Raw genomic sequence first — 12,870 nt, forward strand, 5'->3', positions numbered from 1 at the left:
TTATTCCCATTCTTTATAGATATTAGAAAAATCAGGAGTTAAAATCCAGAATTGAGAAGGCAGTAACTTCAAAGAAGTCCAACAAGCTAGTTAAAACAACACCTTCCTTCAGTAAAAACGTGTGGCCTGTTTCTAATCAAATTACCATATGCTTGTCGAGTTGTCCCCTCTGCAAACTTTTCCTAATATTTTTCTGTAAATGATGTTAAGTTAAATGGCCCATAATTGCTTGCTCTATCTCAGAGCCCTGTTTAGAATAATGCTGGGTAACACTTTCCAGACCTCAGGAATCTGATCTATCATCAGAAGATGTGTATACGTCCTTCCTTCAGCTCCATCTCTGGGTACTGGGGGTCTTGAAACTGTCCCCTTTCTCTCCCATCTCTGTTCTCACCACCTTCTCACACTTCCCCTCCCAAAGCAGGAAATTAGATCCTCCCAACTCCAACCCTTCATCTTCTCAGCACTGTTAGAGCCAGTTGATCTTTCCCTGTCCTGATCCTCTGACCTCCAAAGCTCTAATCCTACCCCTCCACTGCTGTTTTTCTTTGTTCCTTGTTTTGACTGGTGGGAGCTAGGATAAGGAGTTGCAGAGAGAGCAAATTAAGGGCGAGTCCCTTTCTTCCTGCATTCTTGGACCTGTGAAAGGAGAGGCTGTTCTGTAAGACCCCTTCCAATTTTTCATATCCTAGCATTCTCCTCTTTTACAACTATCACAATGGAGTGGGATGCTAGCACTAATGTGCCATCATAATGCTTCCTCTGAACTTCTTATACTTGTATTTTATAAATAGTTTATATCTCTAAATCACTGTTTATATATTTTAAGCCTCCCTCTTAGGCTCCTCATACTAATCTTTATATCCTTCCTTAATCACATTGACCTTTCCTGCCCTTTTCCTTCCTTGGATTTAACCAAAGGAGCTTTAAGTTTCAGTCTCTTCAGTTGATTCTCAAATATTCTACTGTATGTTTTCCATACTTCATAGGATCCCATACAGAACCCCTAGGGGCATATAACATTCCTCTTAAAGCCTGTGTTCTTTCCTTGGTTGCTACCCCCCTCGAGAGCATTTCATATCTAATGAAATAGTAATTGGGTGCTTACTATAATGCCCCCAACATCCTATTTTTCCTTGAAAGTTTTCATGATTAGATCCTGATCAGAACAATGTAATTAATGATTCATAAAATCTATATGAATATACATAAGTATATACTTTATCTTATTTAAAAATATTTTTTGTGTTTGTCCTAAAAAACTCTCTGATGTCCTTCTATAGGTGGGGGTTTTTCTCTGCACCAATTAGGAATTCCTATAAAATCTGTACTTCCCCCCCCAAAAAAAAGCTGTCCAGCTAATGACTACCCCCATTTATAATTACAGTGTTGACCTCTTGACATCTACAAAAGAAATTCCAAAATCTTAGAAATTTGTTTTAGCTTCTGCAGCTACTTTTCTTAGGAAGAACTATTAGTACTTGAGTTCAGCTTCTACCTCAGCTAGCCCTGATGCAGCTTACTCAAAGTATAGAATTACTTACGGGAGGCCCATCCATCATGGGTGTGATCACCTGTTCCCTCTTCATTTTCATCCAGCCAGCGAGATCTGTATTTTGGAATTTTAGAAATCCCCATTTGCTGTTTGTTTGTTTTTTAAACAAATTGACAGTGTTTTTCCTGTTGTATCAAGCTATATTTATCTTCTAAAATAAATACAAAAATCTTCATTCATGGAGATTTCATGGATAGATCTATCTATGGTTTCCTTCCTCCACTCTATTCTGCTTTATCTTCTCAATAAGGTTAATTATTCCTTACCAAGTTTGATTTTTTCCCCAGCACTTTGTTCACTGAGGAAAAAAATATTCCAAGTATTCCAGGTCTACCAAAATTTAGTCCATGTACATTTACTCTTGGCCCCTATCTATCTTTATCTTACCCTAGGCCTTCTGTTGCCTCACTCTCCATGCCCTTGGTTCATGGCAGACTGGTTTCTTCATTCACTGTCACATCTACTAGCAATGTTGAGAATTCATTTGACTGCTTTTGTCAGAAACCTCCAATTTGGTATCCACAGCTGATGGTCTAACTTAATAGCTCTGATCTGCCTCCTAGATAATTACATGTTAGGTGCTTGGCCTGCTGGTAAATACCTAGTTCCATTCAGCCACTGTTCAGTATAGGTGCTGTCCTTAATAGCAAAATCCAGTTTGTACATTTTGTAATGCTGTCATAAATTTGCTGGTTTCTTGGATAAATCAGAAGTGCACTGCTTCATGAAAAGCTGGCGTAAGAATATCTAAACTTAAGGGCACCTGTGTAGCTCAGTCAGTTGAGCATCTGACTCTTGATTTCGGCTCAGGTCATGATCACCCAGTTCATGGGTGCAAGCCCCGCATTGGGCTCTGTGCTGACAGTGCTGAGCCTGCTTGGGATTCTCTTTCTCCCTCTCTCTCTTTCTGCCCCTCGCCCATTCACACTCTATATCTCTCTCTCAAAATAAATAAATATTAAAAAAAATTTTTTAAAGAATATCTAAACTTAGAAATAAGTAGGTTTCTAAGGTATTAAAAGATTATCTAATTTCAGGATTTATTACCAGAATCTTTTAAAAATTGTATGCTCATTGTATACATTTAAAATATAACTCTTATTTACCTTCAGCTTCTCCAGAATATATCAGTATATATAAAATAAAGTATTCTTATATGATTGCAGTCTTAGAGATTCAATTAAAAAAGAATGTTTACTGAATTTCTACCATGGAGATAAGTCCTAGAACCTCTGTGAGAAATGTGAAGATGGATGAGATAAGGTTCTTGTCCCATGGTAACTCTCAGACAAATGAGGAGGAGCATCTAGGAAGCTATTGGGACAATCTAGTGCAGGTATAAGAAGGAGCTAACTGAACCAGGGCAGCGGAGGCGAGAAAATCAGTGACAAATGCCAGGACATTGCAGAGATGGTGACCACAGGATTAGGTATGGATTGGATAGTGACATGTGGATGACAGACAGGAACTGAAGGTGGTTCCCTGGAGTAGAGGCTGAACCGTGAAGTAGGTGAGAGATAATGATGCCAGAACTCACATCAGAGATATAAGAAGAGGACTCCGTTTGCAGTGGGAGGTGTTGAGGAATTCTGGTACAGTCATGGTGCCTTAGGGATATCCACATGGCAATATCAAGCAGGAGTTGGAGCTGGAGGCCTGGTGTAAAGAAAAGAGGTCAGACAGGGCCTCTAGACAGGGTAGTTGTGCAAAAGGAAGAGTTAAAGCTCTGAGATGAACACCCCAAAGAGAGCATGGCGGGTGAAAGGAGAGAAAAGCATGAACAGGGAGCTAGTCACAAAGCCAGGCAATTTGAATTTCAGGAGATAAGCCTCAGAAACCTGTTTTTGGAAAAGCGGGTTAAGAATTTACAGAACTCTGGGGCATCTGGGTGGTTCAGTCGGTTAAGTGTTTGACTCTTGATTTCAGCTCAGGGCATGATCTCACAGTTCATGAGATGGAGCCCCAAGTCAGGCTCTGTGCTGACAATGTGGAGCCTGCCTGGATTCTCTCTCTCCCTGTCTGCCCCTACCCTGCTCGTTCTCGCTCTCTCTCTGTCTCTCTCTCTCTCTCTCAAAATAAATAAATAAACATTTTTTTTAAGTCACAGAATTCACCAATCAAATGTTTGTGTCCAAGAGCTGCAGAGCCAGACTAAAGTGTCTGCCATCCTTGATGATTATCCCCTGCCTTCAAGGCTCCTTACCCAGCTAATATCAAAGAGTTTCCATTAACTGGCAGATGATTACTGCCTGTCAATCCTGGCAAAACTGAATTTCAGATGTAAGCAGAGACCTCATTTCATATTGATATGTACTGGAAGGTTGCAAAGCATCTTAGAATTCTTAAAGATGAAAGAGCTTATATAAATATAAGGTACTTTGTGCTGCATATTACCATTTTTATTACTGTCATCATGATTAATTATCATCATCACCCACTGCTGTGAAATTATTAGTTATCAAGAGACATCTGAAAGGATACTTTGAGCTTATCAACTCCTGAGATTTTCTTTTATTTAAATCTTTATTTTGTTTTGCATCTATACCTTCATGCAGAAAGGGTTATTTGCTACTTACCAGCTCTGTACTTCTTGATCCAGTGGCAGAAATGATGGTCACAGTGAAAGTTAAAGGAGATGAGTTAGGGACCCTCTCCTCTTACTCTGCTTAAACTGTGTATTCCCAGAACCTATAATAGATCCTGAGATTTAGCAAGTTCTATGACTACTCCTAGAATGTAAGTATCCTTAACAGTCTAGAGAGCAGCCACCAAAGAGAATATATTAGGCCATCATGTATGTTCATAGTGCTCCATTTACCTGCCAACCACACCCTTCCATCCCCTCTCAGAAATCTTCCTGCAGAAACCTATCTTTGTACTTGCTTCTTACAACGAGCTAGATGTCACTTTTACAGTCTAAAATCTGTGTTGGTTTCCTATTGCTGCTATAACAAATTATCCCAAACTTAGCAGCTTAAAACTACACAGATTTATTATCTTATACTTCTCGATATTAGGAGTCTGAATTAAGTTTCACTGGGCTAAAATCAAGGTGTTGAAGGAGCTGTATTCCTTCTGGAGGCTCAGGGTTCTTGGGCTGTGGGGTATTCAGTTGGCAGAGAATAATTAATCACTTTGACCCACTGCTGGATCACAGTGCTTTCTGTTGTTTGGAAAACACATTATTTATCACTTGGAGAAGAAAGAAGAAATGGGGGACTCTAGTTAATTGTCATTTTAAAGTTTAGTAATATATGTACTCAAAAAAAACCCCACCAAAATACTAATATGCACTTGAGCAACTATGAGAACAAACCATCCTAAGTCTGAGGGAACAGTAGGCAAAGGAATAAGAACAGGCTTCCTAAAGAATAGGAGCTTTAGAGTAAAGTTTTGGAAAGACTTGTGGTTTGAGAGACAGAGAACACACTCCAGGTTGGGGCAGGAGGTGTCCAGGAAATGAACCAGAGGGGCCTGCAGAGACAAAAGGCAGGGAGCCCGTCGTGCAGAGAGAACCTGTCCAGCACAGCAATAATGAGGCCCATCACCACTAACTCTCCTTCCTAGCCTCCATTTGTGCCCAGCACATCCTCTGTTCCATGTTGCTGTGCCTCCAGCCTGTCTGCAGCAGCTCAGCTGCTCCTCCTCCTTTATTTCTAGCTTATTTCTTCTTTTTTATTTTTACCTTCTTATATTTGTCTTCCTGTACTTCATCTTCTCTTTTCTTGCTGTCATGGGTCTTAACATCAGTCATGCATCATTCTTAAACTCCGTGTAGCCACTATTCTTTCCAAGACCACCAATCTGCCTTGTGTTACGTGGCATCTGACCCCTAACTGTCTTAAATTCTAGAAGAGTGCCCCTTGCGTGTCCTATGATGTTAGTTAAATTCTGTGTTTGAGACTAATTCCTAAACAGTTCACAGCTGTCTTAATGCTTAAAAGGCAAAGTCAAGAATAGAGACGACCTTACTTTCACAAGAAATTTTGTTTATCTCATAAACATGGGTCCTTAACAGCTATTCCAAGGTCAATCTAAATATGCGAGTTTTTTTTTTCCCAAATATTCAAGTTTATCGTGAAATGTTTCCCAATCTTACAGGGAATTTTTTGAGAATGAAATTAATCCTATGTGGAGTGGTATTAGAAAGGCACTATACATTTTAGATTCAAGTTGTTTCTATTATTTTTGGAAAAATGTTAGCAGAGAAAATGTGCCTAAATGATCTTCTAGAACCACTTGTTGAACTTTTGGGAATATGTCAAGTTTCTCTAAGTCAAGATGGTGAAAAGAAATAATCTGTTTCTGAATTCGTTTTAGCTTTGGAAGGTTAGAGAGTGAGTGCTACATTGCCTTATTAAAATTCTAAAATTTATAAGAAAGTGCGGTGGTAATTTGAATCTGTTCTACTGGCTAGCATTAGAAATTTAAAAGTATAACTCTCAACACTTTTTATTCCCAATCCTCTCACTTTTATAAATCTCAAAGCTTCGAACTTCTCCTTCCTTCTGTTTTTTCCACTGTAGCATAACAATGAATATTTCCCACCAGTCTCAAAGGGCATATTGAAAAACTGATGAATTATTAGTTTCTAGGCCCTGCACAAATGTCAGCCCATTGGTGAAGCCTCCTTTTATTTCTTTAGGCAAAGTTAGCACTTAACCTCTTATGAAGCACTTGTCCCATTGTAATGTGATGTGTCATTTCCACCTGGGACCTTGGGGGCAGGAATGACATCTGATGGCCTTGGATAGTACTTGGTACATAAAAGGGGATCAATTAATGAATGCATGTATGCCACATCAAAGGATCATTCTCCTGCTTTCCAACCAGCTCTGGTATAAACAAAATTACTCCAACACTGTAATAAACTGTAACTAAATTCCAAAGGAGAAAAAAAAGTATAAAAATATTTTTCCTCTTTTCCTTTCTATTTGAAATTCTACTACAAGATGAGTATTGGGTTTATTCATGGCTTACATCTGTACATCCAACCTTTAAACAAAATTCATCTTCCTTTTATATCCCTTCATCTCTATATATCCCCCATTCACGAGTTCTTTATTTCTTGCCCTTTTCTTTCTTATTTTTTTGCTGATATTGCCTTCTTTCTTTCTTCATCTTTTCTGAAATTCATTTTTCCAGAGGTTCTGATTGTTTCCCTACTCCAGTCCCTGCAACTTCTTTCTTAAGCAATTCAGACCATCTCAAATAAGCTTTTAACCCATTCCAACCCACCAGAGTTGTGTACTGGTGCCTCTTAATAGGAAGAGCTGGTAATGGGGATATTACAGACTGACTCTAGAGTAGATCCCTTTGGCATCCATCTGGTGTGTTGTGGGTACACTGCTGTGCACTGCTCATGTGAGAAACCTTATTGTTGTCTTTGAAATCTTGGAGGGAGTGCACCAATAGCATCACATATGCAAAAGGCATGCTAGGTTGTTTCTAACTAAGAAAAGTACACCTGCCAAACAGAGGCATTTTCAGTTTTGAACTGCTAATAAGAAATGCCCTGGTGGCAGCTACCATCTTTCTTTTCCCTACTCTGAGACTGTATGTGTTGAGCAAAGTATTATACGGCATAAGAGACGCTCAGCTGTTCTTTTGGCTTTGTGCATTGCATGTGTTCCTCTGCTACTTCATCTCCAAAACTTTTTGAATAAAAAAGTGATAAGCATAGATCAGTAAATAGCTACAATGACTGGTACTTTAACTGTGGAGCCAAAGTCTACCAGAAACCTAATGGCATGTTATCTCCCCCTCACTTAAACCTCCAGTGTTTTCCTGTTTTTTTTTTTAAATGAAGACTAAAATTTAAATATATGATTGTGTAAGAAAGGTAATAGTCATTTAGAACAATATTTTTTTTAATTCTGAAATAAGCATTGGACTCACAGAGAAGATTTTCCTATTAAGGCTTGCATTGTATTCCTCTTTGTGCAGCCATTTTGGTAAAAAATACAGTCAGATGCAATGGAATAAGCTTCAGACCTACTTTCTAAAACAAGTATATAAAATATAATTTTTTTAATATTGTGTTTCCCAACGGAGGAGACGTGGGTCTGATTGAGTATGGCTCTCTTGCTAAAAATTGTGGATCAATGGATCAGAAAAGAGGGAGAATGTGGATCAAAACAGTTCTTTTTTGAAGACTTTGTTTTGCGTGCTGCCAGGTTGAGATGAGAGAGAAGCCATTTTCACAGTTTAGCACATCTGTAAAATGTAGTGTGAAGGTTGGGGGGAGGGAAGTCCATGGATCTAAAGCCTATTTTTCTATTGGTGATATGAAATATTCTCTTCATGAATCAGCACCTCCCACTTGCCCTAAAGGTGGGATGGCTGTTGATACCAATGCATTGTCTCCTCTTTCAGCTGGTGAGGGAGGGTAGTGGGAGGCAGTGCAGCCTAAGGGAGTAGACGCTGAACAAACAATGCCCACACATCCGATCCCAGTGTGGGCGGGTGGTGGGTGCCCAGGAGCGGCAAAGGCTCGCACCCAGTCATCACATATGGTGCTGAGCAACCACCAACTGATCCAAAAAGGAACTGAAAAGATAAAATGCTAGAGTCCATTCATAAAACCAGGATATTTCTTATCCCATAAGGACAGTGGTAGGTAAGAGAGTAGTTTTAATCATGGTTTTCTTTAATGTATTTATGAAAAGGGTGGCGCTTCATCTCCTGTCACTTGGGTTTGTCTGGAAAAATATAAAACAAAATTCAGTTTCTTGTCCATTTAGAGCATCTACTATGGGCATATTTCTTCTAATTTATCAGTTTTACATTTGTGACTTGGTTCTGCATAGTCTTATACTGTTTCATCACTTTGGGATAAGCATGGATGTAAGGACCATTGCCTTCCAGCTTTCTGCAACAGAAATAACTTCACACATCTGCATCATTGTCCCCATATGTTGATGTACATTTGTCAGTCATTTTGATTCACATCACTCTGTCCTCAACCCTCCCCAGCTGAATATTTATATTGTTTCACTACCCACCAATCTTGAAATCCAAACTAAACAACCCATTGCTTCCTAGAAATACTCTCCTCTCCTTTTCTGCATTTTCATGATGTTGCTCTTTTTTTTTTAAATAATTCAACCTCTTTTCTTTCCTCCTTCCTCCATCTTTATAAATTTTCCAGGTAGCTAAACTTCATTTCTGATTCCTTTATATTTTGTGGTCTGCATCACAGACTTAAAAGTAAAGCATGTATTTGTTTTTAAACATGAGGGGATAAGTCATTATTTCTTTTGGAACTTCTATCTGTGTAGGTGACATTTTGTGCCTCAACTCCCACTATAGACAATAGGTTAGAAATGTTTTTGCAGTTATTGTTTTTTATGGAAACCATTGACAATGATATTAGTTTATTCATCCAAAGGAAACACCAAGGAAAAACACTCTGGTTAGATAATTAGGAGTTGAGATAGAATGCAGCTTCAGAAGGTTATGTTTAGCTATCTACAACCTTAACATCATCTCAGTGTCCTTGTCTTCTAAATGAAGGGTGATTATGTTAACCTACACAGAGGTACTAGAAGGCTAAGTTAATGTTTGTGAAACATGTTGACATTTTATGACCAAAGATACCATCTTAGTATAAATTGATGTGGTTATTATCAAAGAAAACCTCTCTAACGAGGAATCTGAATTAATTTGGCTGAATTAGTCGACCTCCTCTGTATCTGCTGTGAAGCCCCAAACCTCTGAATTCTTGAAATTTTCTCTCTTGATCCTGGAGTCTGTTTCTAGGTGTTGGAGAGGATTAGAGAATAGGTCATGGTCACAGAATTATAAACAGAGGAAATGTGTCAGGTATTTGTAAACACTGAGATGAAGGACTGAACCAGGTTTGCAAGACAACTTCTTCAGGTGACTATCCAGCACAGCCACCCAACAGATGCTTGCTGGATACCACATTATGTTAGCCCTGAATGCTCATGATGGCATTTATCATACCATATTAACAGTCCCTCTACCCAGCTCAACCCATGTGGCCAACAGGAGCTTCAGTCCACACTGCACAGAATCTGACTGGCTTTTAAATGATTCTCTTTACCAAGTTGTATCCTCAGGCATAATGTGGCTTTTCAGGAATATGGACATATGCAAATGCTCTTTCCTGTCTGATGGAAGGTGGGAATATAAAGTAGAGTATTTAGAAACAAAGTCAATTTGACAGGCATGGTGGAGGTAAACAGCCTGACTTCTGCAGGAATAGTGTTGACAAGCAGAGACTCTTGGGAAGCTTCCAGGTACATCATGGGCTCAGACTTCAGGGATTTAGGCAATATAAAAACAGTTTTTTAAGATCCAAAGTCATTTACATTAAGTGAGTTTATATCGGTTGGAGTTTTATGTTATTGTTTTATATACATATGTAATTTTTATTGACTATTACCAGAAATAATTCTGCAGTTAAGCCACAGGCTGTTGCTAGAGATGCAAACTCTTCATTCTTGGGTGCTCTGCCCTGGTTGAGCTAGACAGATTTACAACTAAAGTCCATTTTCATTGAGAGAAGGGACATTTTCCCTCCACCCCCAAATTTCAAGTTCTGGTTTTGAAACGTAACTCTCGGTCCCAACTTTAAATCATAGTTAGAGCACAATTTGTTGACAAATTCCTCTTTTCCCTTTGTTTCTCTGACATAAGCAGTGTCTCAAAACCATGTAAGGGCAGCTCAGAGAATCAAGTTCTTGCCTTAGAAAGCAAGATTCAAGGTCTTGGCCCACAATACTTGTTCATTTCTGTCTGCTGTTGTGAAAATCAGCTAAAAACATCAGGTGCTTCTTCCGGGCCCTGTGGGGTGAGGGGGAGTAACAGGCAGAAAATCACTTTGCTTGGCGTTGGCCTTTGCCGCCATTTTGAATCTGTGACCAATCTCTGCTGTCTTGCATCTCTGATTTCTCCAGCACAGAACTTCATTGTTATTTCTTCCAGGTGCCTGGGGAGCATTAATTTCTCCATCATCATTTCAGATGGGGAAACTGGGACACCAAAAGGCTGAGTGACTTGCCTAAGGTCATACTGTATGGTAGTGGCCCAGCCGGTTTCCAGGCTATGGTTCCCCATTAAGCCTTACCCCCCTTTTCTCCAGGGTCATATGTTCTAGGTCACCTGAAAACTTTGCCTTCTACCCCTTGGCCATCAGGGACACCTGCTCTTGGTCTGTTCCAGCCAAGGTCCCCTCAGCTCTGGCACCAGAAGGGGTGGCTAGCACTGTGATTCTGTGAAGGTCTTCCCTGGCCTTTTCTCAGTGCAGCTTTTCTTTGTTGCAGTGAGTGGGTTTGCACCTACTTAATGGTCTGAAACTATAAACCCAGCAGGCAGAGTCCGGTGATATGTTCAGAGGACGTAAACCTGTCCTGTCTACCTGCAGAATTGAAGCACTGTGAACCATTCACAGGCCATCAGAGAGCATTATTCATTTGGCTGCTCTCCCCCAGTGGTTCTGAAGAATTGTCTACAAGTGGGAGGGGCAATGGCCCAGCTGGAGTGCATCACCATATTACCTGACAATGGCTCTTTGTCCTTTTAGTGTGTGACTGGCTCACATTTTACTTACCATGTAAAAAAGTCTTTTTGAGGAGTGCTTCTGGTTTAGGTTTAAAAGAAAAATCAAAGCCACCGAGATACAGCATAATAAGATGTGACCCTAGTGGCTTTTTGCTCTTCCCCTGGGGCTCAAGGGAATGTTAGCAAGGCCCAAAAGCCCACCTGGCAGTCACTATTTTTTCTTTAATGTGCCCTTAGAATTCTTAGAGTAGACTACTAGATTTTAATTTAAAAGGAATATTTTAATAATTTTAATAATTTTTAAAGGAATATACCAAAGGATTTATAATAGCCATAGTTTAGGAGGAAACCAAACCTGTTTTTGCCAATATCTAAACCATTTTATGGACCACTTATCTGATGCAATGGGACTTTCTCCCCAACACCTTCTTCATATCTAAACTGTATTATTATTACCATACTTCATTGCACAGCTACTTCTTTATCCCTGAGCAGTTCAGATTTGGACCCACCCCATGTGGCATGTTTGTTCTTGTCACTGTCACTGTACCGACAATGCCCCCAGAGGGGTTCCGACTGTAAGCCCACTCCTCAGGCCCCCCTTCCCCCTTCCTCCACCTTTCTGCTTCTCTGAACATGCCCCACAGATTGCTGGGAATGCAAAAGAGTGACATTTCCAGCATCTACAGAGTTATAGCCTTCTAGTTATTTCCTCCTTACCTGTGAGATATATAAGGATGCCATGTTTTGTTTCACACACTTTCTGTGAATGGCGAACAAATGGCTCACTCTTTATGGCCCCTGAGGCCTTAGGAAGGTGTGGATGGGTACCTTTCCCACTTGGCACTTCTGGTTATTTCCTCTCTCTGCCATTAAAATTGGGTGAACAGTGTATTTGTTTATTCTTATTTCATTTATTTACACCTTATTCCATAAAATGTTTAAGAAAATATAATTACCTCTGTCACAAGTAAGGGCATAGGCTATTTTGTGAAATCTTTAGTGTAGTAACAGAGTTCATATTCAAAATGATTTTCCTCCCGTAACACATGTTTTAAATAATATTAGGGCCCAGCCCTGCCCAACAAACACCTATCTTCCCAATAACGTATTGAAAACACTAATAAAAATATTTTAACTGTACTTAATTACCATATATAACATTGTTTTTCTATGGAAGCACTCGTTCTGAATTCCAAATCTAGGTGCTAATGACATGGGTCTTTCGGGAAGAGTGGGGTGGATGGGTAGGGAAGGATGGATGCCCAACAGATGTTCCTCTAGTCAGAGTTGTGTGTGGTCACTCTGAGGGCTGCCCTGGGAGACACAGAGGGCACTTCGGTCCAGTACCTCCCTCCTGGACAAGATAACGGTGCTCTGGAACAGAGCCCTTAAGAAAGTTGTCCTCTCTTTACTTCTCTGAACTTCGTGGCTATTCAGTCTATCTTTAAAGTCTCTTCTCCTCCTTCTGTGAGACCCAGAAGTATTTTTCAGCAATAGATAGATGAATGGAAAGATAGGTATTTTGAAAAATCACAATCTTTTTGGCCCATGTTTTGACCCCCAAAACCTTATAAGTTGGTTTTGCTTTCTTGAAGTCACATAAAAGTATGGTTAACAGAGACGTGGTTCTGGTGGGCACAATGGAGATGTAATTTTAATTCCTTCTATTCCCAACCAATAATAATATTGAAATTTTGGGTAAACAACATTGGAGAAGTACTGAAACTTGAGATTCATTTAACTGCTAAAATACTACTCTGCTATCCACAAACCACCAGTTATAA

At 39.7% G+C, this 12,870-nt stretch overlaps 1 protein-coding gene across 3 annotated transcripts in view; it reads left to right on the top strand.

Annotated features, from left to right (window-relative positions):
• Positions 1 to 12,870, top strand: part of GMDS (GDP-mannose 4,6-dehydratase) — a 629,071-nt gene that overhangs the window by 537,143 nt on the left and 79,058 nt on the right. Inside the window, exons 10-11 of one of the 3 annotated variants that reach the window (XM_045057197.1) lie at positions 36 to 37; positions 8,423 to 8,456. The exons of the other annotated variants lie outside the window; for them this stretch is intronic. Coding sequence (XP_044913132.1) covers positions 36 to 37; positions 8,423 to 8,441 — 21 coding nt within the window. The 3' untranslated portion in view covers positions 8,442 to 8,456. Of the gene's footprint in view, positions 1 to 35; positions 38 to 8,422; positions 8,457 to 12,870 lie in introns of those variants that run through there. 3 annotated transcript variants of the gene reach the window in all.

This window comes from Felis catus, chromosome B2 (genome assembly GCF_018350175.1).
Source record: "Felis catus isolate Fca126 chromosome B2, F.catus_Fca126_mat1.0, whole genome shotgun sequence".
NCBI lineage: Eukaryota > Metazoa > Chordata > Mammalia > Carnivora > Felidae > Felis > Felis catus.